This window comes from Dermochelys coriacea, chromosome 1 (genome assembly GCF_009764565.3).
Source record: "Dermochelys coriacea isolate rDerCor1 chromosome 1, rDerCor1.pri.v4, whole genome shotgun sequence".
NCBI classification, from domain to species: Eukaryota; Metazoa; Chordata; order Testudines; family Dermochelyidae; genus Dermochelys; species Dermochelys coriacea.
The window spans coordinates 338,482,834-338,509,539 of NC_050068.2; the positions used below are offsets into that span (position 1 = coordinate 338,482,834).

Genomic DNA, 26,706 nt, shown 5'->3' on the forward strand with positions numbered 1-26,706 from the left:
GGGGGAAGGACCTTGGGGGGGAGGGGCCAACCAGGGGCAGGGCCTCAGGATGGAGTGTGGGGCAGGGCCACTTTTCAGGCGCCAGGGCCCACAGAAGATTAATCCGGCCCTGCATAAGCCAGTCCTTAATTAATTGAAGGGGGGGAAGAAACTTTCCACATGGGCTGATTCTTCCATAACTGCTTAGTACAGGGTTTCTTGCACATTTCTCTAAAGCAGAGGTTCTCAAACGGGGGTCCACAGACCCCTGGGGGATCCACGAGGGTACTCCAGAGAGTCCGCGAGTTATGTCCGGGGCCACCAGCTCTGCTGATCAACTCCTCCTCCTCCCACCCAGCGCCTCCTGCACGCCGCGGAACAGCTGTTCCGCGGCGTGCAGGAGGAGCGGGGACGGGGTGCGCTCGGAGCAGGGAGCAGAAAGAGGCAGGGCAATGGTGGGGCGGGTGTGGGGCCTTGGGGGAAAGGGTGGAGAGGGAGCGAGGCCTGGGGCAGAGTTGGGGTTGAACACCCCCGGGGAAAATTAGAAGCCGGCTTGGGGTGGTCCGTGAAAAATTTTAAATCAAAATGGGGGTCCTCGGATTGCTAAAGTTTAAGAACCGCTGCTCTAAACCATCTGGCGCTGGGCCCTATCAGAGACAGGATACGGGGCTAGGCTGACCATTGGCAATCTGGCAATTCCTATTGTAAGGTAGATGAGGTGCGTATTCTAGACACAAGAATTGACTAAAATTGTCATGTACATACAAAACACTGCTAATATCTAGGGCTTGTCTTCACTGCAGCATCGCTCTGGAATACTTCAAGTGTTGGCCCCAACCCAACTCCTGGCCACATGCAGATATCTCTAGCTTGAGCTAAGTGGTGCTTTCAACTTGAGCTAGCTGGCCCATCCAGGGTGTGGGTGGGTTGAAGCTCTAGTGCTGCTGACCCTAGTAATGCAGTGGGGATGCAGCTATCGGCTGCAACTCAAGGTAGCACAACTCATCGGCTGCTAATCCAGTGAGTCTGCTGATCCAGTCCCGCTGTGCTGCTCATCAAAGCCCTCCACGTATTGTTTCACAATGCAGCCACTCTCAGTGGAAGTGGGGTAGTGGAGTAACTCAGGCTAGCCACTGCAGTGAAGACAAGCCTTTTGTCACAGCACAGCCATTGTAAAGGACTGAAGCCTTGCATTGCTTTCTGTTGTAGAGCTTTATACAGCCCTGCAGAGTGAAGTCCTCTGTTCTTAACAGATATATCATGGGTGCCACATTTTCCTACCAATCTTCCCAACCCTTATTATGAAGGGACCATGTGGTGGCCTAAGAAAATCTGTGCTCATTCAGTCCCAGATACAAAGCTGACTGAGCCAATGGAAAGAGTCCTGTTGACTTTAGTGGGCACTGGATGGCTTCTGCACGGAAGCTACCCAGCAAGAAGGATGCTAATTATGTTGGCATTTTTGGTGGTTTCTTACTGTAGCTCTTAACATTCAGATTCTCTGGATGTGGTTCTTTGGTTTAAGGGCAGGGAAGAGGGGAAGGGAGTCCCTGGCAAATCAGAGCTATTAACAAACAAAGAAGCAATGGCAGAATTGCCCCCAGATTCTAAACATAACAAGGGCAGTAGACAACGTGGGCATTCAAGTGCCAGTTTCCTTCCATTCTTGGGAAAATAATCTGAGTTGGCTTTTGAGGGCCTGCTTCCTGCAACGGTGAAATGATTCTTTGCTTCTGTGACTCAAAGCAACGCCAGACTGTAAAACACAGCTCTGTTTCTATTCCCAGTCCAAGATTCATGCTGCAAGAAGCCTAAGTGAAATCGCTATTGACCTGACTGAAACTGGAACGCTGAAGACTTCAAAACTAGCCAACATGGGAAGCAAAGGCAAAATTATCAGCGGCAGCAGTGGCAGTCTTTTGTCATCAGGTAAGTCCTTTACCTTGTAACTCCATGGGAAATATGGGCTCCTGCCCCTCGGCTGGAGAAAAGAGAAAGATGTAGCTTTGTATTATGCAAGAGCTGCCAGGTGAGGTGAATGAATCTTCAGAAATGAATCTGACAGTAACAAGATTCTTCCTTTCAGCTTCTGTCTCTCTGGGTATGTGATATCTGTCTCTCATCTCCTCCTCCCCCCACCCCCCCCAAAACCCAACAAGAGATCCAGGCGCCAACGTGACCCCATTCCCATTCTCACTGCTAGTTTCCTCTTTCTCCCCAGGATGTCATCTCCAGTCTTCTCAGCTTCCTGCTGCTACCTGACCTATCTCCACACCCTGCTCCTCCAAATCCCTCACGCACCCATCTCCCTGCTGCTACCCAGCCTGTCTCTCACGACCTCCGGCCTATGCAGCCACCTCCTCCCCATGATTGGGTTGGTGGCCATCAGTCGTTGTGGCTCATTTGGGAAGTACATGCTGGGGGATTGAAGAGGGCGCCTGGTAGTAGAAAGGTAGAATCTCCTCTAGAGATTCTGCACTGATCTGCCTTGTCTCTTAGCTGCTGAAATTCATTCTTCATCTTCCAAGATGAAGTGCCCCCTGCTCAGCTGGTCTCTCAGCTCCGCAAAGAGCCAGTTTCCAGGTACTGTTCACCTAGGAACTGCCTAGTGCCCCAAGTTTTATAAGGTTTCTTTGTGTGGAAAATGCTTAGATGCTTCTGTCAAGATGTTTAGTGTGTAATAGGCTGCAGGGCTAAGGGGAGCTGGAAGCTGTCATTTCCAGCTCAAGTAGACATACCTGTGCTAGCTCTGATTGAGCTAGCGGGCTCAAAATAGAAGTGTAGCAGCATGAGTGGCAGGAGGGATTAGACACCCCTTAGTTTGGCTTCTTTATAAAGTGGAATCCTCAGTAGTTATGGAAGAAGCCAAACAGGGATCCCTGTCAAAGAGATTCCACCACTGAGGACTAGGAGTCAGGAGGCCGAGGTCTGTACGTGGGCAACATAGCCCACCCTGCAGTCTCCTCGCAGCTCCCTGCTCCAGTCCATTGGCTCTTGCTGCTTGGCAATTCAGAGGAGCCCACCACAGTGTCACCTGAGGCATGTATCCACCCTCAGGCAAAATCCTGCACCTGCGATGCCCCACTCTGCCCCCTTCCTGGCCCTAGCACTGCCACACAGACACAGGGCTTCAAGATCTCCACCATCCCCCGGGACTCCCCTTCTATCCTCCATCACCTCAGGGTCTGCCCCCTATCCTTGGACTCTCCTTCTCCTCCCCATAACCACAGATCTCCCCCCTTCTCTGGGACTCCCATTCTCAACCCGCCCCCCCCCCCCCCCACACACACACATCACCTCATGGTCTCCCCTGGGATTCTCCTTCTCCCACACCAGCAACTCAAGGTCTACCCCCTATCCTGGGACTCCCCCTCTCTCCATCCCCTCAGTATCTTCCCCCTTTCCCTGGGGACTCTGCACCCCCTCCCCATCCCTTGAGGATCTCCCCCCTTCTCCAGGATTCTCCTTTTACCACATCCCCATAGGATCTCCCCCTTCTTCCTGAGACACGCCTTTCCCCCATTCCCCTCAGGATCTCCTCCCTTCTCCTGGGACCATAGGTGCTGAAACTAGGGGTACTGGGGGTGCTGCTGCACCCCCAGCTACAAGTAGTAACAACAACCAAATACATGGTTTCTGCCTTCAGCACCCCCACTATAAAAATTGCTCCAGCACCACATCCTGGGATGCCCATTCCCCACCCCCCATCTCCTGGAATTCCCCTTCCCCCTCCTCATCTCCCTCTCCTTTGGTTTGGGACTCTCCCCACCAGTCACCTCAGGATCCCTTCCCCATGCCTGGGACTCTCACCCTGTCTCATCAAACCTTCCTGGGAGGCACCAGTCAGGAGCCAGCACCCCCTGGGGACTGAGGAATCTAGCTCCACCTTCCAGGAATCCAACGAGCGGGCAGGACCCACACCCCATGACACCCTATCCTGCCCCTGGCCCCACTAGACATGAGGCTTCCCCAGCTGATCTGGGCATGCACATGATCTGGGCAGGGTGGCTCAAAAATAGATTTGGGAGGGTTGAGTCTGCTCTAGCCCCAACCACCTGCTGCCTATGGGTCTATTTCTGGTTCCAACACTTCCTGCTTGCATGATGGCTTCTTCCATAACTGGGTAAATCTCTTAACCACGCTTTGCCTCAACTTTACCATCTGTACAGCAGTGCACGTACCTCCTAGGAGTGGTGTGAGGACTAATGGTTTTAAAGGGCTGCAGACTCCTCGGATGAAAAGCTCGCCAGAAGTGTAAAGCATTATTATCACGATGATGGGTCATTTAAGTGAAGTGTAGAAGACATCACTTAGACTCGTTAAAATCCACAAGAATGGAAACATGTGACATGGGAGAAGGATTTTTTCATAATTACAGAAGGAAATGTACCCTCTGAGAGCCACTGGCTACAAAACCAAATCCATACTGTCTCTGTACATCAACTGTGCTGCAGAACGTCCTTTGTGGCTAGCTTGAAATTCCTCGAAAACAGGCAATAAGAGTTACGTTTTAAGCTGGCTGCAGTCGAGAGCAACTTGTTTTGGAATTCTCTTCCTAGCCTGTGAACAGAGATGCCTTTCTGTTTCTCCTGTCCCTCAGGACGCAGCGCACAATCCACTGTTTGTGCCAAGTATCTGTTCTGGGAATTGCAGTTTCTGGTGTGGTGTTGGGCTTTTGGAGTTCTTTGTTTGGCTCTCCCACTGTTGAAAGCAAATAACATCAAGAGCCCCTCCAGAGATCCCAGCGTTGCTGGCAGCATTCCCATGCTCAAAAGCTATTTGCCACCAATGCAGTGTCTGTGTTAGTATGCTGATTTTCAACCCCCTGCATACCAAGGAATTCAGAGTGCTGGATTCTGTGCTCAGACCAGTCTGACTCTATTGACTTCACTGGGTTAGCCCTGATTTTCACAGGCGGAAGTCAGGAGAAAATCCGGCCCCTAAACATCTTTAGGCCAAATCCTGATCTCGATTACACCAGCGTAACTCAGAGCAACCCCACTGACAGCAGATCTTTGCCTGTTATTTTTTGTTCCCTGCTTAAAACCCAGTCAACCTGGATAAGTTCAGAGTGCTGGGTTTACATGTTCAGCAGGCTTGCCACATTGACCAAGAGCATGCTGAGTTAATTGACCTGGAGCTGGGCAGGTGGTTCAGATGGATCCAGCCGCCATTGTGTCTGCACACCTAAAACCCAGGAGTATGTGTATTTGCTTTGGTGAAGGTTTAAGCTGTGCTCCTGGCGTGACAAGGTGGAACATCAGCTTCCAGCTGCCCTGTTAGAGACCCATACTCGGAGCCAGATTTTGGGGCCCACCAAACCTCTGGTCAAGGGCCCCTCATTTGCAGGACAGTCTCAGATTTAATAGAGGACTATGGAGCTTGCTGCTGTCTGGTGGCTGCAGCTGTGATGCCTTAGCTAATGAAGGAGGGGACACACAAAGGGGATCTGTAGGAAGGAGGAGTGCTTTATAGGAACTTGGGTCCCTGTAGCGAAGCGACGACTCACCGGTGCGGCGCCTCCTGCTGGTCATCTTGGGAATTAGCTCTTTTTCAGCTCCAGAGTGCCTCCTTCTGGCAGTGATTCACCTGCCTTAGGTCCCATGTCCCTCATGGACCCCAGTGCCCCTTTACCTCAGGGTTCTGCCCAAGCAGTATCCCCACACTCTGGGTCTCCCCTTCCAGGGGAACCCCCAACCCTCTAAGCCCACCTTGCCTCAGTGGCTACTGCCAGTCGTCATCTAGCCCCTGCTTACTGGGGCAAACAGCAGTCTGTAATGGCCACTCATCCTTGGCAAGGGGGTAGGACCTGCTCCCTTTGCCTATCCCTGGGATGCCCCTCTGCAGCCCCAGTGCCTTTTGTAGGCCTTCACCAAGGCCTGCAGCCTGGGGGTTTACCAGGCTGGAGCTCCCTAGTTCCCTTTGCCCTTCCCCACCACTGCTCTGCTTCAGGTACCTTGCTCCCAAGCAACTAGCCCTTCCCACTCCACAGCTAGAGTGAGATTCTGACAGCTCTTGGCCCCCAGCCCTCTTATCAGGGCCAGCTGGGCCCTAAGTGAGCTGGCCACACCTGTGGTCAGCCACTCTCTCAGCTGCTTTCACTCCTTTTCCCAGCCACAGTCCTCTCCAGGGCTGCTTTTAACCCCTGTTCTGCAGGAGTGGGGCAGTTCTACAGTCCCCAAGAGTGATCTAGCCCAGGGTTCCTAAGAACCCAACACTGATCCCACATGCACGTATAGCTGGGAAGCTATAACTGCTGCCTGGGGAGGAGGAGCAGGTTGGCTGCTTATGGCTGACCCATGAGAATTATTTGTATTACTGTAGCACCTAGTCATGGGCTCTGGCCCCATTGTGCTAGGCCCTGTACAAGCACAAAGCACCCCATGCTGCAGGAGCTCATTCTTCTCTTCAGGGAAGAGGAGGCAGCTTGGGGCTGCATCCAAAACCCAATGTAGTGAGTGGGAAGACACCACTGACCACAGCAGGCTCTGGATCAGACCCCTGGTTGCTTCCTTCTGGCCCACAAGAACCCTGTGCCCGGAGAGCCAATTCATTAACAAGGGCTGAAGTTTGGGTTTACTCAACTTTCTGATAAACACAGAAATTTTGCTGGGTTCATCTCTCCTTAGAGTCAAACTGATCAAGCCCCTAAAAGTTGTTTAATGTGAGCAGTCCAGAACTGGGAGTGTAACGGTCATTAATGCTCAGCATTCCAGATCCTGGTGCACAGCTAGCACATTCCCCAGGCTCCCTCCAAACGTTTGCATTTCCTCCCTTTGTGCTGACGATTATTAATACACGATCATAACAATGGTGTGTTATTGTTTGTAGCAGAGGGCTACCATTTATGGATCTCGAGAGAATGAGAGTTGAGTGATTAAGAGGCCACTGTAAATTTCCAGACTATAAATACATGGAGTTATCATGAATCACCACGGGAAAATAGAAAATGTTTTCCTTTTTCACTGCTGGGCCCTCTTTCCCGCTCCTTGTTTTTCTCTCCTCTTTTTCTTAGAGTTTCTTCAAGTCTTCCCCTAAAGGAACAAACCAAAAACCACAGTGAGGAGCTCAGATTGAAACTGCCAAGTGTCCCCTGGTTTTGTGTCGATGACACATGAAACCACATATTATTATTATTTATTACAGCAACACGTAAAAGTCCCAACTGAGATGGGGCACCATTGTGCTAGGTGCCATCTAAAGACATTGTGAGAGACGCTTCTTCCCTGATGAGCTGACAATCACAATAAACAGGACAGACAAAGGATGAGTGGTAAAACAGAGGGCAAAAGCAGCAGAGCCAGGAATAGAACCCAGGTCTCCTGACTCCCCATCCGGTGCCCCATCCACTACATCATGCTACCTCTCTCCGTATGTGTCTTTGCTGCAAACTGTAATGCACCTTTAGAATCTCTCCCATGAACCTTGGCCCGTCTTTTGAGCAAAGAATGGCCTCAACCAAAATCCTGGACCAACCAGTGAGCAGAGCCGAGTTCAGGGCTCGAATCTCTCTCCGCAGAGCATCGTGCTGAATCAGGATACTCTGAAGTTTGGGCCAGGGTCTGACCTGGATTTGGAACCTAACGTTTAGGGCTGTTTGGATATGAAGTGTTAGTTCTGTCAATGGTAGAGATTTGAGGTCTGGTTCTGATCTCACTGTGGTTTAAAACAGGAGTAAATGCATTGTAGTATTGAAGTCAACAGAGATACAGCCATGTAAATGAGATCAGACAAGTCCCCTGACTTTCAAATCAAGGATTTTGATTTGGGTCTATCACTGGTTTAACTCAATAGTTTGCATTTTAACATGAACCCAGCTGAGCATGGAATGATTCTGGGGTTTCTAGTGAAGGTTTGCACTGCTCTGACCATGTCTTCCTGTCAATGGGCTGCCATGCATCTGTGTGGGCCTTATTCTGCAGCCCCCTCTGCCTGTAGAAGTCCCATTCATTTCAATAGGAGGTTGGTGAGCAGAGGAGAGCTTGTAGGATTTCTTTGTGGAGAAGAGCCGTACTTTTGCTTTATCTCTGCACATGTAAGTGTTAAAATAACCCATCCCCTTCCCCCACGGCATGGCATGGACACAGTCACTTCTGCAACTGTAGGTTTCCTGTAAATATGCCTGCTTATATTTGAAAATGCCTTAGTCCTGCAGATAGATATTTCCTTCCCAGCATGGCAATTCACCCCTTACTTCCACTACATCCGTAGAGGTGAACTTCCTACTACTCTACACTGAGTGTTTTCGTTGGTAAACAGCAACTAGGCCAGTCTATGGAACGGCAGATGAGCGAAGTGACTAATGAAGAGCTCTGCAGGATATCTGTGTGCATCCTGTTCTGAATAATTCCAGATGGACACTGGAAAGCCAGGAGCGGGTCTCTGGCCGTCTCTAAGGAGGATATCCTATTTGTTAGTCAGAGCTGGGAGATAGTGGCTGTTTGTGGTCACTTTCAATCATTCCCCAACCTCCTGCAGCCATGAATCATACCGTGGTGTGGCGTGGGGAGCGTACTGTGCAATGTCAGTCCCAGCTCCACGTGGACTTGGATGAAATGCCTGCTTTAGGCCAGGCGACTAGAGCAGGCCGCCAGTATACAGCATGAATCATAGCCACGTTTACATTATGTTTTGCTTGTGACATTAAGCTTGTGAAAAGCAAGAAAAAATTGCATCAAAGAGCCATCAAGAATCTCACATCTGGACCACAGGAGATGTCACTGGCCCATGAAAATGTGGCTTTTTACTCTGGATTTTTTTCCCCTCTGCTCCAGCCCTATCCCTGACAGTCACTAAACCAGTCTCATTCCTCTTGCTCTCTGTGATCCTTCTCTCTTTCCCCTCCATGTCCCTCTCACTTCCTTTGTCTTTCCTTTTAGCTTATCCCTTCCTGCCTTCCCTCCTGTCCCCACTCCTCGCCTAGAAGATATTTAATGCAGAGAATGAATAAATAAAAATAAACGAACCCCCTAGCCCTCATCAGAAAAATAATAGAACTAACATGACATTTATAAACCATCACTTTGGTTTATATTAAACTCCTTTCTTCCCCCACTTTTGACAGTGATGTCTATCCTGACTGTAAGTTCCTCAGGCCAGGGATTGTCTCTGGCTCAGTGAGGCACTGATCGTGATTGGGCCCTCTAGAAGCTACTGGAATACAAATAATAATAATAATTAATAATATATTGAAAGCAGTAAACATACCTATTCAAACTACCAAAACATACCCTGTCTTAGAGGTAGCAGGGTCTACGCTCGAGGCGCATGCACATGGGAACTAAGAGCTCCTGAATTCTGATGGCAAATCGTCCTCTGACTCATTGTGTTGCGTTGATCAGATTCCAAGGCCAGAAGGGACCATTGTGATAATCTAGTCTGACCTCCTGTACCACACAGACCAGAGAACTTCCCCAGAATAATACCCAGAGCAGAACTTTTAGAAGAAATTCTGCTTGGTTTAAATATTGCCAGTAATGGAGACTCCACCATAACCCTTGGTAAATTCGCTTGGGGTCTGACAGTCCCAGCTCTCACATTGGTTTTATACTAGTGTAACACCATTGAAGTTACTCCTGATTTGCCCCAGCCTAAGCAAGAACTGAATCAGGCCATTAATCGCTACAGAAAACGTTCAGCAGTGATGTAAGCAGTTGTGTAAGTTACACATTGGGTGTAAATTGTTTAGAAAGGACCAAACTCTCCTCCCAGATATAGCTCCTCGCAGCAGGTAAGATCAATAGAAAGCACCTTCTCTTGGTTTGTATGGTGGAAATCAGTTTGCAAGTGATCTTTTCTCAGCTAATAGTGCTGTTTGGAAGGCCTTGATGGGCCTGAATTCAATGGCATTAAGTAAGGCTGATGTATTTATTTTGTGTAGCATCTAGTTGGTTGGTTTGGTTTAGTGTTTGTTTCTTTTATGGTCTCTTGCTTTGTTCTGATTTTTGGTTCTTCATTTGTGATTGGTCTGAGATTTGGGGCTGTGGTCACAGGTCTGCTAGTGTTAGTAATTTTCTCAGTATATACAGAGCTTCTCATGGACACTCTAGGAGCACAAAAATACAGAGCTGAGTTCTCTCCCTGGCAGCCATCTCACGCTAGTGTGACTCAATTGGCTTTGATGGAGTTTGCTCTTGGTTTACACCAGTGCAAGTGAGGTGAGAATCAGGCCCACAAAATCCTAGGAAATGCAAAAATAATCCAAACGTTCATTAAGAAAAAAGGGGGGTTTATGAAAGAGAATTCAAACAGAAAGCCCAGCTCATCCTATCTCTTCAGAAAAGGGCTGTGGTAACAGATAGATCTTGCAAAATGCCTCCAAGATTAACAGACATGGACTCTATCAGACCAAGCAAAGTCTAGCATTGGGGGCCTTGAACTGAGAATTCCCTGTCCTCAGTCATACAAATCTTGTCTACACTGCACAACTTTATCATTTGAAGACCCGGTTGGAGTAGATTAGTCTAATAACCCACTTCATTCTGAACTGGTTTAATGCCAATGTGAATGTGGACAAGCTGAAATAGTTCCACTAGTCCTCCCCCTACTTATCCAACAGTGTATTGGTGGGGCCTCTTGAAATCTCCCAGAATCCATTGCTTCTAGGAACTGTACCAGGAACTGTGAGATGGGTACCCAGAAAGCATTGCAACTGAAAGGGTTTTGAACAAGGCTAGTATGGCTCTTAAACTGACACAGCACAGCTGACACAGCACAACTAGATGCAATGCACTGTGCTTAAATCAGTTCAGCACAACCAGTTCAACTACACAAACTGTTTAATTCTCTAGTGTAGACATGCCCATAATTAGAGGTGTCAGGTCAAGCATCCAACGGCTGGGTGTGGTGCATATAGTTTATGTGTTTTTAAACGTTGCAGCGGAAACATCCGTCTAGATGCTGTGGTGATAGGTGGTTTTATATATATATATAAAATTTAAAAATAATTAAATTTGGGTGGGGAAAAGAGAGGAAGGAGAAAGGAAAACAGAGAAAGGAAAAAGCGCTCCAGCCAGTTACTCTAAAAGAAAAAGAAAGGAGCGAAACATCTGCAGGAATCATGAGCAGCTTGTTGTTGGAGGTCAGCAGTTCATCACCAGTTGCATAGAAGAGTTCAGCAGTTCGCCCACTGCCAGTGATTGCTCACTGCCATTATTATTAGGGAGGTGCTAGAGAGGATTTACCCTGCGAGCTTGAATGCAAAATGGAAATTCCTTTAGGAAAATCGCACTGAACTCTTGCAGTGCTGAGCATTCCCTGGCTTGAACTTGTGTTACTCTGGGCCTTACTTGTGGTTAAGGCTATAAAAAGACCCAAACGAAATCCATTTGATGCTCTTAATTTCATGTCTGGATAAATGCGCTCCGCGTTTCTATAGAGTTGTCTTGATTTTTGCTGGTGACACATTGTAAAATGGTACCTGTCCTGTCCTAGAGTCCAGCCGATCTCTAGAGAACTGCAGTCTGGTTTTGCACTTCCAATACATCCCAGTAAACACTGTAGACACACGCACGTTGCACAGGAGAGGGTCACTGTGCAGAACAAGCGCATGTTGTTTTGTGGTGTGCAAGTCACAGAAAGTAGTGCTGGAAGAAGCTCCATTAGCTCTAGTCCATCCCCTTTGGGCTGATGTGGGGTGTTTCCCTCCAGTATATTTCGTAGTCCCTTTTCCCACTTTCCGTGTCTGAGAGGAGAGTAGGAGCAAAGAAACTCAAAGCAAAATGTAGCTGAAAACACGAGTTTCATCAGGGTTTGATGCAAAGCCATAAATTTGCCCCTAGGGTCACTCCAAAGGTTTGCAGAACCTCAGCAAAGATTTCGACAAACTAGGACTGAGAATACTGACTGTACGCTTCGGTGTCAATGCTGAAAGTGCACCTGTAGGTCCTTATACTCACAGGCGTGCGAAGCTTCATCCTGATGCTCACAGGCATGCTAGCTGAGGCTTGGTTAAGGCCTCTTGGAAAATCTGACTAAGGTAGGTAATAAGAGCCTGATTCTGCACTCCATTGCTTTGCAGCAGCCGAATCAGCATCAGGAAACTGGTGTAGGAGAATGGCAGATAAGCCCCATAGTGTATACAGGACTAGATTGGAAAGTGGGGCTCAACCTGAGACACCTTAAAGGGCCAGGATTTTCAGAGGCTAGATGCTCAGCACTTTCTGAGAAGCAGACCCCCTTAAGATGCCTCAAGTTGGGCACCCGAAAATGGATGCAACCAAAATCACAATTCCCTTGAGCAGGGAGCCCCTGAACAAAGATGTGTGCACCATTCAGTGGTGAAATTAAATAAGGAGATCAATCAATACCTCTTTTTAAAAGAAACGAAGTACAAAGATTAACACAAAGCTCAAGGCCAGATGCTGATGTCAGTTAATTCTGGCTTTACAACAATGTAATGTCACTGACTTCAGTGGTGCTTGTCACTTGAAAATCAGGCCCCTTATTTAGGCATCTAAATATGGATTTATGCATCCAGCTTTGAACATCGTGACATATACATTCATGGGAAACAACAACTGCCATGAAAAGACCTTCTGTTAGCTATTGTGGGTTTTTAACTTTGTTTCTATTTTGCAAAAATCTAGCTTCGGTTACTACATTTCTTCTGCGTGGTTAGAATTAACCACAAGTAATTGGGCTAGATGCAGCAATTATTGGGTGAAATTCTATACAGGAGGTCAGACTAGATGATTGTGATGGTCTCTTCTGGCCTTTAAGCGATGAACATGTGTTTCCTATGCATTGTAAATTCCATTTGCTGTTGGGAGCTTTCGTAAGAACCGTATGTAGTATTTTCAAGAGGAGCTTAAAAAAATTACGACTCTTTATTTACAGAGAAGAGAATTACAAATCTCTTTATGCTCAGATGTCTGACTTCATTCTGTTAGTTTAAGTATGAAGAACTTGTCATAAACAAACATGACTGTGTAACACCCTGCTTCATTTCATTGTCTGATTCTTTTTTGGAAAGCACCCGTCCAAAGGGTAGGCTTTGGTGAAATTCATTAATGCTCCAGATGTGTGTTCTGCTGTCAGCTGGCCTAGTGAAATCATTGTTTATTGACAGGTTCCCAAGAGTCGGATAGCTCTCAGTCTGCCAAGAAAGACATGCTGGCTGCATTGAAATCCAGGCAGGAAGCTCTGGAAGAGACACTGCGCCAGCGACTGGAGGAACTAAAGAAACTGTGTATCCGAGAAGCGGTAGGCAATAGAAATTTTATAACCCTGGAAAATGTTGTGGCTTGTACTTTTATATGCTCACAGCCTTTTTTGAAAATGGATGGAGACTGGAAGGAGAAGTAAAGCCTTCCTAAATCCTATCTCAGAAAGTGTGTGGTGCCTAAAGACTGAGTGATCCCCAGGCATTTCATGTCTAGTGCGGCACAAGGCCTTCTTTACACTAGAGAAGCTGGACTCACGCCAAGCCAGCTGTGCACCCGTAAGGCCTGATCCAGCAAGGTGCTGAGCATCTGCAGCTCCTATTGAAGTCATCATGAGTGGTGGATGCTTAGTAGATACTCAGCGTCCTTCCACAGGGCTCCCAATGGGCAGTTTGCCATTACCTTCAATGGGAATAAGCTGGGGCCTGTAGATGGCACATCTCGTCTAGCCATTGTGTGGTCACCTGGCCTGGTATATGCCACTTGGTCCTCATCTTCAGTAGGAGAAAGGTGTGTTTGTAACATGTGAGCTAACTCACCTCTTTTCCTAGAGTAGACATGGCCTCAGGTGCACTCTTTCTATGTTCATTTCTCAGCATGCTCTTCCAACTCCTAGCTATTACACAGCACAGTCCCATTGCCTGGCAGGAAGGTTAAATCACCACCATTTGGGGCCCCCCAAATACAAATAGCACAGTTTGGGGTGAACTTGTGTGCAGCATGGTGGGGTCTTCCCTTCACTGAGCTGTATGTAACATGACAAATGCTGAGGAGGTCCCTTGGCTACATCATCGGTACCACTAGTAGAAGAGAATGTTAGGTAACATTGTCAAGAGAAAATCACCTTTCTGCCCTAAATATCACCATGGGGCAAATGGGGTGCCATATGATGAGGTCATATTGTACTTGGCATGTGTCTGTTTAATTATTGTTGGGGTTGATTTAAACTGACTTGTTTTAAAGCAGGTCAGCGTGAACATCAAACCATTTCAAATACTGGAGAAGTTAGGATCCTTGCTGCGTTTGTGCCTGGAAACATAACAAATATTAGCAGCAGCTTATGTGAAGTTTACACTTCAATCACACGTGCATACATAACTCCCGTTTTCCCATGGAAAAATCCAAATTTAACAAAGATCACTGCCAGGAATAGAGAATGGGAGAGTTGGCTCTGGGCAGCGGTACTGAGATCTTTACGTTGCTGTTTATATTTAAAGTGCGTATCACTTTAAAAAACAAACAGAAAAAAGACCAGTGCCCATTTTTAAAAAATCTCATTGCACTTTGTTTAGACTTGGCTCTGACTTGAACACCAGCTGGGATAAGCAGGAGGAAAACAGCTTTTCAACAAAGAATGTCAGAGGAAATATGTGCAGGCCTCATCCTACAACCCTTCTTTGCATGAGCAGTCCTGATGTATGAAGTCTCAATTGGCTTCGACAGGCCTACTCTCTTGCGTAAGGTTTGCAGGATCAGGTCAGACCAAGTGTCCATAAACCATTTAGCTTGGATCAGCTGCAGAAAGTGGTCAAAAGTTTCACTGGCTCTTTTATTTTAAACGTTTTGTCTCGGGCGGTCCTGAATCGGTTTGTTTGCTGTGGGAATTGCTGAGTTAAAATGAGGCAGAGACAGGCCAGGAGAAGAAAAAGGGGTTCACGCATGGGCTTAATCAAACTAGCATGGCCCAAACCATTCAGAACAGTGGCATCATGTTGCTTCACTTGCTTATTAATTCAGATTCCATTTCAGGTCCCTGCCTGTAAATCCGTTCCAGTTTATGGCGGCAGTGCAGTAGCCCGCATTGCTTTTGTTCTTACAAAACCTTGGGCATTCTGGAATGTCGGCAAAGGAGCCATTAAAGATGTAACTCGTTCCCCACTCCTGCACTTCATGTTAAGATTGGGGTTATAAAGGATCCCAGTGACGTTCAGTAGAAAGATCCAGAATCTGTATCTTGATGCACTATTTGTAGCCAGCCATTTTGTGCAACAGGATAAACATGTTACAGAAAAAGATCTAAAACAGCCACTCTGGAGCGGGAAGCATTTAAACAACCTTGAAAAAGGGCATTGTGCACTTCACCGCAATGCTGGGTTAGGAATTCATTGTGCTGGGAACTGCTTAAGCTAGGGACTGAAATGGCCAGGGCCTCATTTCCCATTGACCTGAAAACAGCAGAAAGAAAGCCCCCATTAGAGAGTGGGTCGTGGGGGCATGAGGGAGGCAGAGAGCCGAGTTACACACTGCACATTAAGGTCAGCCACTGTTATATGGGATTCAGATGATTTAAGGTTTTCTGCCAGCTGGATTCTCTCAAGGCTGGTGATGCAGAACACAAAAGCCTTTTGTCCTCAGTGCAAAGACTGTTCAGCTCAAGAAGCTGGGTTGTTCCTTGTAGCAATACTCTCGCCTTTCTCTGCAGGCATTTGAATGTCTTTAATTCAGATCAGCGTAGATGTATTGTACGTACCAGAAAAAACAGAGTTTGCATCAATCCTGGCACTTGCTCCTTTGCCTGCTTCAAATCTATTCCAGTGTACATCCCCTGGCTGTGAAAGTTTGCAGGGTCTGCTGCTTCACACTTGAAACTAATCTTTGCAAATGACCCGTTCAGTCTGATATTGCTCCAAAACTGCACGTGACATAGCTTGGAGTTTGGCAAGGATTTCAATTCATAAAATGTTATATCGGTACCAGGCACTGTTTTAAATCACCATCTTTACTGCAGCTGTCTCAGACAGCTCATGAATTAGATTATAGTATTTTAACATGCAGTTGTGATCAGAAAAATTATTGTAAAAGTGGCACTCGACAGCTCTGCTCCCTGGGTGAATTCAGCATCAGCTCTGCTGGCTTCTCCATCAAAAATAACTGGTTTCCTTACTGTTTTCTCTATAGAGACAACACTGCTGAAGGAATGTGAGCTGGCATCTGTCCTGGCTCATGCATCGTGCTCTGACATCCTGCTGATGAGCAGCACCTAAGACCCTAGATGGACAGATCATGTTAATTTTTCTCCTAGTTGCGGAATATATATTCCCGTTGATGATGCACGAGCCAAAAAAGACCTTGGCTTGACTTTCAGAGCACAGGCTGAGCTCACAGGCCTGGAAGTTAGAAAAACCTTCTGTGTATTTATCAACTGATCATATTTGATATGAAAGATGATAAGCAATGGAACCCTAGCAGTGCCATTTTTACAATCATTTTTCAGAGTTTTGCTGCACTTTAAAAATATACACGGGATGGGTTTGCTTTTGCGTATTCCCCTCCTCACTAATAGCATCTTATATTTTCAGGAGCTCACAGGAAAGCTGCCCAGGGAATACCCCCTAGATCCAGGGGAGGAGCCACCTATTGTAAGGAGAAGAATAGGGACTGCCTTTAAACTGGATGAACAGAAAATACTGCCTAAAGGAGAGGTGAGGACTTGCCTTCCAGTCCAGTCCTATCTATCTATCTTACGCCTGGGACATCTCTCAGCGTATTACTCGGGAACCAGAATTTTTAATTTAACTTATTTATTTTTTTTATTCGTTTACTCATCTTTGCTTGTATTTGGGGCAAGGAAGAGGTGAGAGAACATGCTGGTCTGAGCATAGGACTGGGAGCCAGGAACTCCTGAATTCCAGGCCCAGCTCTGACACAGGCAAACGGAAGTAGCTTTGGGTGAGTCACTTATGGCTCTGATCCTGTTAACTGTGCAAGCTGCCCTTAATCACACCGGTAGCTGAATGACATTGCTGGTGCAGGTCTAGATTACTCATGTGACTAAAGGTAGCAGGATTGGGTTCTGAGTTGCTCTGGTCTTTCAAACCACTTCAGATATCATTCTGAGTGTTTCAAGCTGTTCTCCCTCCCTTCCTGCAATAGTCCTTACTCAGTACTAAAATTGGTTTCCGCCAAAGTCCTTTAATAAAGTGTTGGATCAATTCTTCGCACTGGTCCTGTGGTTGCAAGACAAACACACTTTACCTCCTACTGCTAAACAAAGGAGCCATCCTCCCTACCTCTGGGCAGCTTGACTTGTGTTTGTGTAAGTTTGCCTGGGAGTGTTTGTTCTGTGCTCTCTCTCCCACAATTGGCTGGGTCAGTGCCCTGAATCATGGCTGTGAAAACAGCCCTAGAGCAGCTGTAAGGCGGGCCCAGAATTCACAGAAAAGCCATTGTCTGTGGAGCTTGGTCTCAAGACATTTGTGGATATTCTAGTTTTGAGTTTCCTTTTATTTTTATAATAGAAGAGAATGAATCTGTGGTTTAAGGTCGGAGTCAGCTGGAGAATTAACCCTTTATTGTATTGTATTTTCTTTCTGCTTAAAACATGAACAACCAAAGCTCTTAGGGTTTGTGTTTGATGGAGCCAGTGAGAGGAATTCCACTGAAGTAAAATACTCATGAGCTTGCACATTTTGTTTAGCTTTTACAAGGAAAGCCCTGACTCCTAAAAGCTTTGCACTCTGTTTGCTGCAGGGTTCTAAACTGATCTTCAAGTTCCCATGTCTTGTCCTGTGGTGCGTCTACAATGCACACCTTTTTCGGCAGCGTGTAGTGTACATATACATGTAGGCCACCCCTCCCAGCACAGGTATATGGCAGTGTAGACTCTGAGTGAAAGGCTCTGACAGCAGGGAGTTGATGAAGCCTTTCCCACTGTCTCCCCTTGCCAAAGCTTTTCCCTAACACGTGTAGCTATGCACTGCAGTGTGGCCACAGCCAGCCTCTCAGTGCAGCATGTAACTACACGTATGCTACATGCCACTGCCAGTGCAGACCTAACCTTAGTGTTAAGAGATGGCTTCCAGGCCAGGGATGCTGGATGGAGTCTGTTTTCCTCTCGATCCTTCGATTAATAGTGATGCACGGTCCGTGCGTGCAAGAGAATGATTCTCCTCTGTAGGGAAAGAGGATAAAGCCACTCTCCACCTTTGCAGGTAATGTACATTTCAGTAAAACAGGACTGCCAACCTCAAGCGTTCAAAAATGCTGACTCTGGTCCCCCCAAAATCATGAGATTGTCTTAAAAATCATGAGCTTTTAAAAAAATGTTGGGATCTGTTTATTTGTCTTCTGATTTTTGAGCCTTTAGGGTTCATGTTTTCAAGCTTTGATCTGTAACCATGAGGGCTACAAACTTTTTTTTTTTTTTTAATGAAAGTTGAGATTCTCTCAGGATCATGTGATTCTAGGAGCTGGGGTTTTAAGTAAAACATCAAATGTCAAGAGAGTTGGCAACAAGGCAGGGTTCCATCTGAAGGCAAATGACTGCCCTGGTGCTCCAAGGCAGTACCCATACAGGCATCCATCAAAAAAAGAGATTAATGGGGGAGAGGCAAATGAAGACAGCTGTTTACTATGTTAAGGGTGAATTCGAAAAAAACCATTAAGGCCAGAAGCTGCAATTGAAGCCAAGCTCTCAGTATCTTCACTGGGAGTGTTGTCTGAGTAAGGACTGCAGGCCTGAGCCCTACCTGGATTTATTTTTAATCCACCCTTGCTTACTTTCAGTGGGCGTTTTGCCAGAATAAGTCAGATTGGGCTCTCCGTCTTAAACCTCCATTGTGTCGAATGCACCGTTAATAAGTTTAGTGTTGACAGAGCTTATGAAATCTTCAAAGTAAAACTCATTCTACAAAACAAAACCAGGCCTTCAACTGGCAGTAATGTGAGAGAAGCTATAATTATAGATTTAAAACAATGCTGACTCACCACTGACAGCAGAGGGATTTTGAAGCTAAAATGCCCAAACTGAAAACTTTAGAGAGCCATTCCAGTCTGAGAAGGGGTTATTCCTATAGCATCGACTGCTCTGTGTATGCCTGTTGGTAAATGGAGAGGTTTTGAATATGGCTAACGATAGGGTTTCACTGAATATGTGACTAAAAGTGCTGCAATCTGAGAACCGAGCATTTAGCAAAGCTAATGTTTTAATTTGCAGCTCAAATCCCACTGGAAGTTAACAGGACTTGGGTGTGTAAGAGAGCCAGACCCCTTTGAAAATTCCAACCCATGTGCTCATCTTCATGGGCTACAAGCAAAGAGTCAGATTCTCTGCTGGTGTAAACTGCCTTAGCTCCACTGACTTAATGTCAAAGTATCACTGCCAATTACACCAGCTGAGAACTTGGCCCTAACTGTGTTAACCCTGCTTAAGCACAGTTTAACTCTTCCATGGCCAAACAGGGTGTAACTTTTTGGCTCTCTAGCATGGCCAAAGCCTTCTATTAAAACCATTACACATCCCTATCTTGTGCATGGCCTCATATCACACCTCTGTGATGTCTCATGCTAACATTATGTCACAGTGCATTTATGCATCACCTCACGTTAATGACGTTTGGTAGGATTGGACTGTAACCGGGATGAATTTGATACATTAGTTCAACGGGTGATCAGCACTATACAAGTGCTAACCAGTAACATTATGTTGAAATGCCATGACTTTGCATTGGGACTTAGTGTGACATCCTGATGTTTCATTTTCATACAGCACTTGGTCACCATGGTGACAGACACCTTAGAAATATGTGTGGGAGAGAGGTTGGGCTTTCAAACACCCCCCACATAGGCATACATGAGTTTGTTCTGCAAGACAAATAGCAGACACGGCCATATTGGGCCAGCAGCCGGAATCAATTGAGTTTTGTATTGACGATCCTCACAAAATAAGGGCTAGTTCAGTGGTTCTCAACCTATTTACAATTGTGGGCTGCATATGCCCTGAGGATGTCACATGGGCTGCAGCTCTGTGCTGATTGGGGCACACACGGCCCACGGGCTGCAGGTTGAGAACCGCTGGGCTAGATTGTGCAACCTTGTGCAGCCCTTTGAAGTCATGAGTTCTCTCATGTGAGCAAGTGCTCACAAATTTGAGGAGTAGTTGCACAGGCTGGTCCTAACAATGCACTTGTGGTCGAACTAGGGGCAGGTTGGTAGATGGATTTGTCTCTTCTTAAGTGCCATTTAGGGCCAGATCCTCAGCCAGTGTAAAGCAACATAGACCTATTGAAGTCAGGGGAGCTTTGCCATGCAGCTACAGCAGCTGAGGATCTGGCCACAACAGCTTGCAGCCAGAACAGCCAGAATCTCTTCCCAATTTGACAGGAAGCCGAGCTGGAGCGCCTGGAGAGGGAATTTGCAATTCAGTCACAGATCACTGAGGCTGCTCGGCGACTGGCCAGCGACCCCAATGTCAGCAAAAAGCTGAAGAAACAAAGGAAAACCTCCTACCTTAATGCCCTAAAGAAACTGCAGGAGATCGAAAACGCCATCAACGAGTACCGCATCAAATCTGGAAAGAAGCCAACGCAGAGAGCCTCCCTGATCATAGACGGTAAGTGTGGTTCAGGGCCTGGTATATCTTTAAGTGGGCCTTGCGTGATGTATAGGCCTCGAATAGAGGCCTTGGCACAGGGAGTGAATTTCACTCACACTGAGCCAGAGCTAGGAACTGAACCCAGGAGCCCTGGTGCCCAAAGCCCTGCTCTAACTTGTAGCCCAGTAGTGCCCCTCTTCCTCTAATGGACTCTGAGTCTTTGTTTCTCCATGAATTTTCCTATCCCTTCCTTGTCCTGGTTGGAGAGCTGACATGGGACTCGAGTGGTGCCTAGATGATGTGCTGGCTCAGAAGACATGGGTAAATTTTAGGCTATGTGAGCTTAAGCAAGGCACTTAACCTGTCTGTGAATCAGTGTACCCACCTGTAAAATGGGTATAGTAATACTTCCTTCAGAGGAATGTTGCCTAATTAATATTAGTAAACCTTGGGCGAGAGGTATCATATAAAATCCAAGTATCATCATCATCACATTTGTTTACAAAAGCATAATCCTCAGGACACTTTTTATGGTTTACATTGTTTTTTAAAAAAAGAAAAGGAGTACTTGTGGCACCTTAGAGACTAACAAATTTATTAGAGCATAAGCTTTCGTGAGCTACAGCTCACTTCATCGGATGCATTTGGTGGAAAAAAAGTTTTTTTCCACCAAATGCATCCGATGAAGTGAGCTGTAGCTCACGAAAGCTTATGCTCTAATAAATTTGTTAGTCTCTAAGGTGCCACAAGTACTCCTTTTCTTTTTGAGAATACAGACTAACACGGCTGCTACTCTGAAACCTGTGATTGTTTTTTAAAGTCATTTCTATTAACCTCCTTCAAAGCTTGAAAATAACAGCTTTTTCTTGCTGATTTTGTCCCTTTCCACATGACAAGCAGAGATTTTGCGCTTCCTGTTTATAAACAGAGCTGAAATTATCACCGCTTCTCTTGCTTCCTTATTTGTAACCTAGCTGTGTTCTGCTGCCCTTAAAGCATTTTGAGTTCCTCTTTGCTCAGTAATAGTACATATGTCAGAGCAACAAACACAAACACCAGGGAGATATGTACGTCAGAACACTTCTGGCAAAAGGACTGGGGTGCTATTCCTTTTGTTGCTTCAGAGGGCACTCGGAAGCATTGTTGAAGATCCTACAATCATAACACCTTGTGTTTGTTTTTAATTGGCAACGGAATGGTAACTTCATAAGGGTAGGGGGGGTCATATCCTGAGCTCTGGAGGGCCTGACTAAAGCCCACTGAAACGAATGGGAGTTGAAGGCACTCAGCAACTCCCAGGAGGGAGCTCAGCATGTCAAGGGAGCTGGCCTGGAGTTTTTACTCTGGCTTTGCCCTGCGTTTTGCCTGAGTAAGGACTGAGTAAGCTGGCCTATATTAATAGAAATCGTATTGCTTCTTGGTAGGGTGGAGAACAAGGGATGACTGTGTTTTATGAACTGGGGAAGATTCTGTTGCGATTCAATGTTAAATCACAGTGATATTAATGCCCTTTGATTATTTTTTTTCTTCTTCTCAGAAGGAAACATCGCCAGTGAAGATAGCTCCCTCTCAGATGCCCTTGTTCTTGAGGACGGTATGTTGTCCATCTCAGACCCTAGAAATCTAGCACAGTAAAGGGAAGGATGACTGCATCTCCCTGAAAATGGAGTAAATCCCCTGTATGCCGGTGTCATTTCACAGAGATAAGGTGGGTGATATATTTTATTGGATCAACTTCTGTTGGCGAGAGAGACAAGCTTTCCAGCTTATCCAGAGCTCTTCTACATACACTCGGTGGCTTGTCTCTCTCACCACCGGAAGATGGTCCAGTAAAAGATATTGCCTCACCCACCATGTTTGTCTAATATCCTGGGACCAGCATGGCTACAACAACACTGTCCTTGCCATTTGAGAGCAGATAATTTCAAACAGCCACCTTCCATCAAACCCACCTGAAGGTTTTATCAATTATATATAAAAAGTACAGAAGTAGAAATAAGTACGTATTCTGTAGGAAAAGGCTCATACATATTGTAACAAATCCGCAACCCCTTAAGACCTCCTAGTTGGTGGAATAGGGCATATGACTCACACTAAAGGCCCGATTTTCAGGGCCTTTGAGCATCCATAGCTCCCCCAGAAGGGGGACCATTAGGATGCTCTAGTTTGACCTCCTACATAACACGGGCTGGAGAAGATCACCCGGTGATTCCTATATCAAGTCCAATAACTTGTGTTTGAACTAGAGGAATGTAGCTCATCCTTTCCAGGTTGGTGATCCCCGAGTCAAAGTCCAGAACTATTTGCACCCCCTCTTACATTTTTTACTCTTTTACAGTAAATGTGTTCATGAGAATAGTGCTAAGCCTATTTAATTGCGGTATGTTTTTCAAGAGGTTGACAGTGAATATTTGACCTTGAAGGGGAAAGGTGTGGGCAGAGACGGGGGAAGGGAGAATCGGAGATGGTTGCTGGCACAAACATGAAAGTGGCAGAACTATGGTGCACACGGGTCTAGAAGAGTTTTATTTTCTGCGCTTTAGATTGAAAAGTTTATTATCCCCCCTGATTGCCTTTCATAACCACCACCCTTCCACCATCAGTTGAGAAACACTGAACTAGAGCATCAACTGGAACATTTCTTAAAATCAGGCCTACGTTCATTACCATATAATTCATGCTTGGAAAAAGCATCTCTGTCTGCGGCACTGTATCCAAATGGTAATCTTGGGCATGCTGGGTGAAAGCCACACTGCTGCCTAGTGTCCTTCAAAAGCATCAGCTGCTCTCCTTGTTTCTCTTTGCAGAGGATTCTCAGGTTACCAGCACAATATCCCCCTTACAGTCCCCTCACAAAGGACTCCCTCCCCGGCCGCCCCTACATAACCGACCACCTCCTCCACAATCGTTGGAAGGACTCAGACAAATGCACTACCACCGGAATGATTATGACAAATCCCCTATCAAGCCCAAGATGTGGAGCGAGTCATCCCTGGATGAACCCTACGAGAAGGTCAAGAAACGCTCCTCACACAGTCATTCCAGGTGAGTCAGATAGTCAGAGATTGCCCACTATGTAAACATGCTCCTTTTTGTAGATACCCATTTGGTATGGTAATGACGGATGTTTTCTTATAATGTCATGCGAGAGAGAGAGAGAGATTGTCTTTAACCTGAGCCTATATAATGAAAGCTCTTCCCAAATCTCATGGCAGAAACATCACTCACTTGAATGATATTTAGCTGTTTTGGTAAATAATCATGCCCTAGAAGATCGTAACAGCTATAATCACACAAAGTGCTGGTCAATATCTGATGGTTATTTTAAAAGGCAGTTGGAGAGGACAGACGACAGCCTCTCATTCAAACGTCTGCTGAATCTTTGTAACAGCTTGTGCTTGAACTTTTCTTACTGTAAAAAACAATTCAGATCAGTTACGTGTGTGGAACTCCATTCGCTTCAGCAGGATGTGTGTCACTGAGAACTGAATTTGGCCCTTGACTCAAGCTCCTAGCTATAGAGTGCTTCTGTCTGAAGTTTGAAATGCGGCATTTGCTTTGCAGCAGTCATAAGCGGTTCCCCAGCACAGGAAGCTGTGCAGAGGCAGGAGGGAGCAGCTCTCTGCAAAATAGCCCCATCAGGAGCCTCCCGCATTGGAATTCCCAGTCCAGCATGCCATCCACACCAGATCTACGGCTACGCAGTCCGCATTATGTCCATTCCACAAGGTAAGTCCTGCCGCTCCCAAAACAATTCGCCTCCCTTTGTTTACACAAAAGTATTTTTTGTTTTCACACTTTGAAAACAAGAGGCCTCAATTCAGGAAGGAAGTGGTGTCCTCAGTGGGGATTCATTCCTGAATCAGAGCTTGAATCCTCAACTTACTTCAAAGAAATAAAAACTAAAATGGTCCAAGTGAGATCTTAACCAACGGTTCTGACTGTTCGTGGGCATTACAACCTCCATGCAACTCTTTGAAAGTGACAAGGTGTTAATATCAGTGCTCAAATTAAGGTTAGGTAATTACCCTTTCCTTTTGGACACGAAAGGTTAGGTAATGTTAAACCTCTGCTACAGTGAACAGGGCATGCCGAAAAGCCTGTCTAAAGTGACCATCCGAGGGACCAAGTAGAGGTGGGTCTGATTGGTCACATGGTATCATTTCTGTTCCTTGAGTGACTGACTGAAACTTTATAAACAGGGGATGAGCCCATGCAGCATGAATAAAGATCACTCAGATTTGGATGCGAATCAACACCCTTCTACACATGCAAATCTGGGCGTTCGCATAAAGGACAGTCAGACTGTAACGGTCTTGAGATCTAAAGCCACTCAAGAGACCAGCAAAACATAGCTGCTTAATGGAGCCGGCTCTTCTGAGAGGGGAGGAGAAAAACATTCATTCCCTGTGGGATGGTGCTGCATTAACTAGCCTTGACTACCCCATTTCACTTTAAACGTGAGGAAAGGCCTGCAAAGCTTTCACAAGCTACCTGACAGCAAACAAAGTGCACCTCACTCTGGGGCTGCGCTTTGTGGGTCATTGGACCCCCACATTGCAAAGCAGCAGGGAGGGGGCATGGCATCCCAAGAACAGAAACCAAAGGAAAGGTTTGCACAGATTCACAGCACTCTGTGTTCCCTTCCACTGTGCTGGTGAAACTCCCGCGGGGGCTGTGCCCTCTGTACCACTTGTGCATGATGGTGGGGATTGCCCAGGGAGGTGGCTAGTGGGGTAACTATGCTGGGAGGCTTCTGTGCTCCCCTAGTAGCCCCAAATCCCCACACAGGGAATGGGGAGGGGGCGTTGGCTCCTTTTTGAACCCACAGCAATCAGTGGGACTGCAGCCCCACAGGCTGTCTCTGGAGTCCAATCCCATAACTCTGCTTAGTTCCCCTCCACAAAGCCCACTTGCTCTGGCTTTGGGCAGGGAGGTGGGAAGTTCACCTCAGATGGGTACATCTACTTCAATTCCTGCACTAACATGCCCGCGTGGTATGCCCCGTATTCTGCCAGGGGCTGATGGAGGTGGGGGGAGTTTTGAACACTCAGCACCTCTCAGGCTTATCTCCGTGTATTCGCACTGATTGGCGCATGCTGTTTTGGCATTAAATGCTAAAAACAGACCCCGCATGCTTTGTTAACCAAGCAGACTCAAAACCTGTCTTCCTGACACCTGCAGGTCAGTAGACATCAGCCCGACCAGAATGCACAGCTTGGCTCAGCACTTTAGACACAGAAGCTCCAGCTTAGAGTCACAAGGCAAGCTCCTTGGGTCAGAGAACGAGACGGGGAGCCCCGATTTCTACACCCCAAGGACTCGTAGCAGTAATGGCTCTGACCCCATGGACGACTGCTCTTCCTGCACCAGCCATTCCAGCTCTGAGCACTACTACCCTGCTCAGATGAACCCCAACTACTCCACTCTGGCCGAGGATTCCCCCTCAAAAGCCAGAGAGCGGCAGAGACAAAGACACAAATCTGCGGGAAACCTGGTCTCGTCTAATTCAGGGAGTATGCCCAACCTGGCGGCACGGAACGGAACCGGGCACCCCGGCGTCTATCTGCACAGCCAGAGCCAGCCTTCCTCTCAGTACAGGATCAAAGAGTACCCCCTGTACATCGAAGGCAGCTCCACACCCGTGGTGGTGCGCAGCCTGGAGAACGACCAGGAGGGACACTACAGCGTGAAAGCACAATTTAAAACCTCCAACTCCTACACGGCAGGGGGGATGTTTAAAGAGAACTGGCCTGGGGACGAAGTGGACTCGGTGAGACTGACCCCCTCCCGTTCTCAGATCATAAGGACTCCGTCTCTGGGCAGAGAAGGCCATGAGAAGGGCTCGGGCAGGACTGCAGTATCAGACGAACTCCGGCTGTGGTACCAGCGGTCCACAGCCTCCCACAAGGAGCACAGCCGCCTGTCGCACACAAGCTCCACCTCCTCAGACAGCAGCTCCCAATACAGCACATCTTCTCAAAGCACCTTTGTGGCACACAGCAGGGTAACGAGGATGCCTCAAATGTGTAAAGCAACATCAGGTGAGAGCTGGCCCCAAAGGAAGCAGATCCAAGTTCACTCTTGGCTGTCTAATGCCTGCATTGCGCTTTGGTAATTTATGAATGAAACCAGACCAGCCCGCATGCCCTGTCCTTTTGTGAACATAGCACAATGCGAAGCACAGGCATGTGGGATGGGTGGATTAGTAGTGATTGAACTTTATCAGAGAGTGTCATTGGCTGCGGGTTT

General features: G+C 46.9%; 1 protein-coding gene across 12 annotated transcripts in view; it reads left to right on the top strand.

Moving 5' to 3' along the window:
- FRMD4A (FERM domain containing 4A) overlaps window positions 1-26,706 on the top strand; it is a 545,903-nt gene that overhangs the window by 507,213 nt on the left and 11,984 nt on the right. For 8 of the 12 annotated variants that reach the window (XM_038383022.2, XM_038382769.2, XM_038382680.2 and 5 more), the window contains 8 exons: window positions 1,767-1,908; window positions 13,049-13,182; window positions 16,442-16,564; window positions 20,244-20,472; window positions 21,992-22,048; window positions 23,262-23,499; window positions 24,019-24,183; window positions 25,639-26,498. In XM_038383022.2, coding sequence (XP_038238950.1) covers window positions 1,767-1,908; window positions 13,049-13,182; window positions 16,442-16,564; window positions 20,244-20,472; window positions 21,992-22,048; window positions 23,262-23,499; window positions 24,019-24,183; window positions 25,639-26,498 — 1,948 coding nt within the window. The remainder of the gene's footprint in view (window positions 1-1,766; window positions 1,909-13,048; window positions 13,183-16,441; window positions 16,565-20,243; window positions 20,473-21,991; window positions 22,049-23,261; window positions 23,500-24,018; window positions 24,184-25,638; window positions 26,499-26,706) is intronic. The other 4 variants (XM_043498253.1, XM_043498236.1, XM_043498286.1 and 1 more) reach the window with 3 other exon arrangements.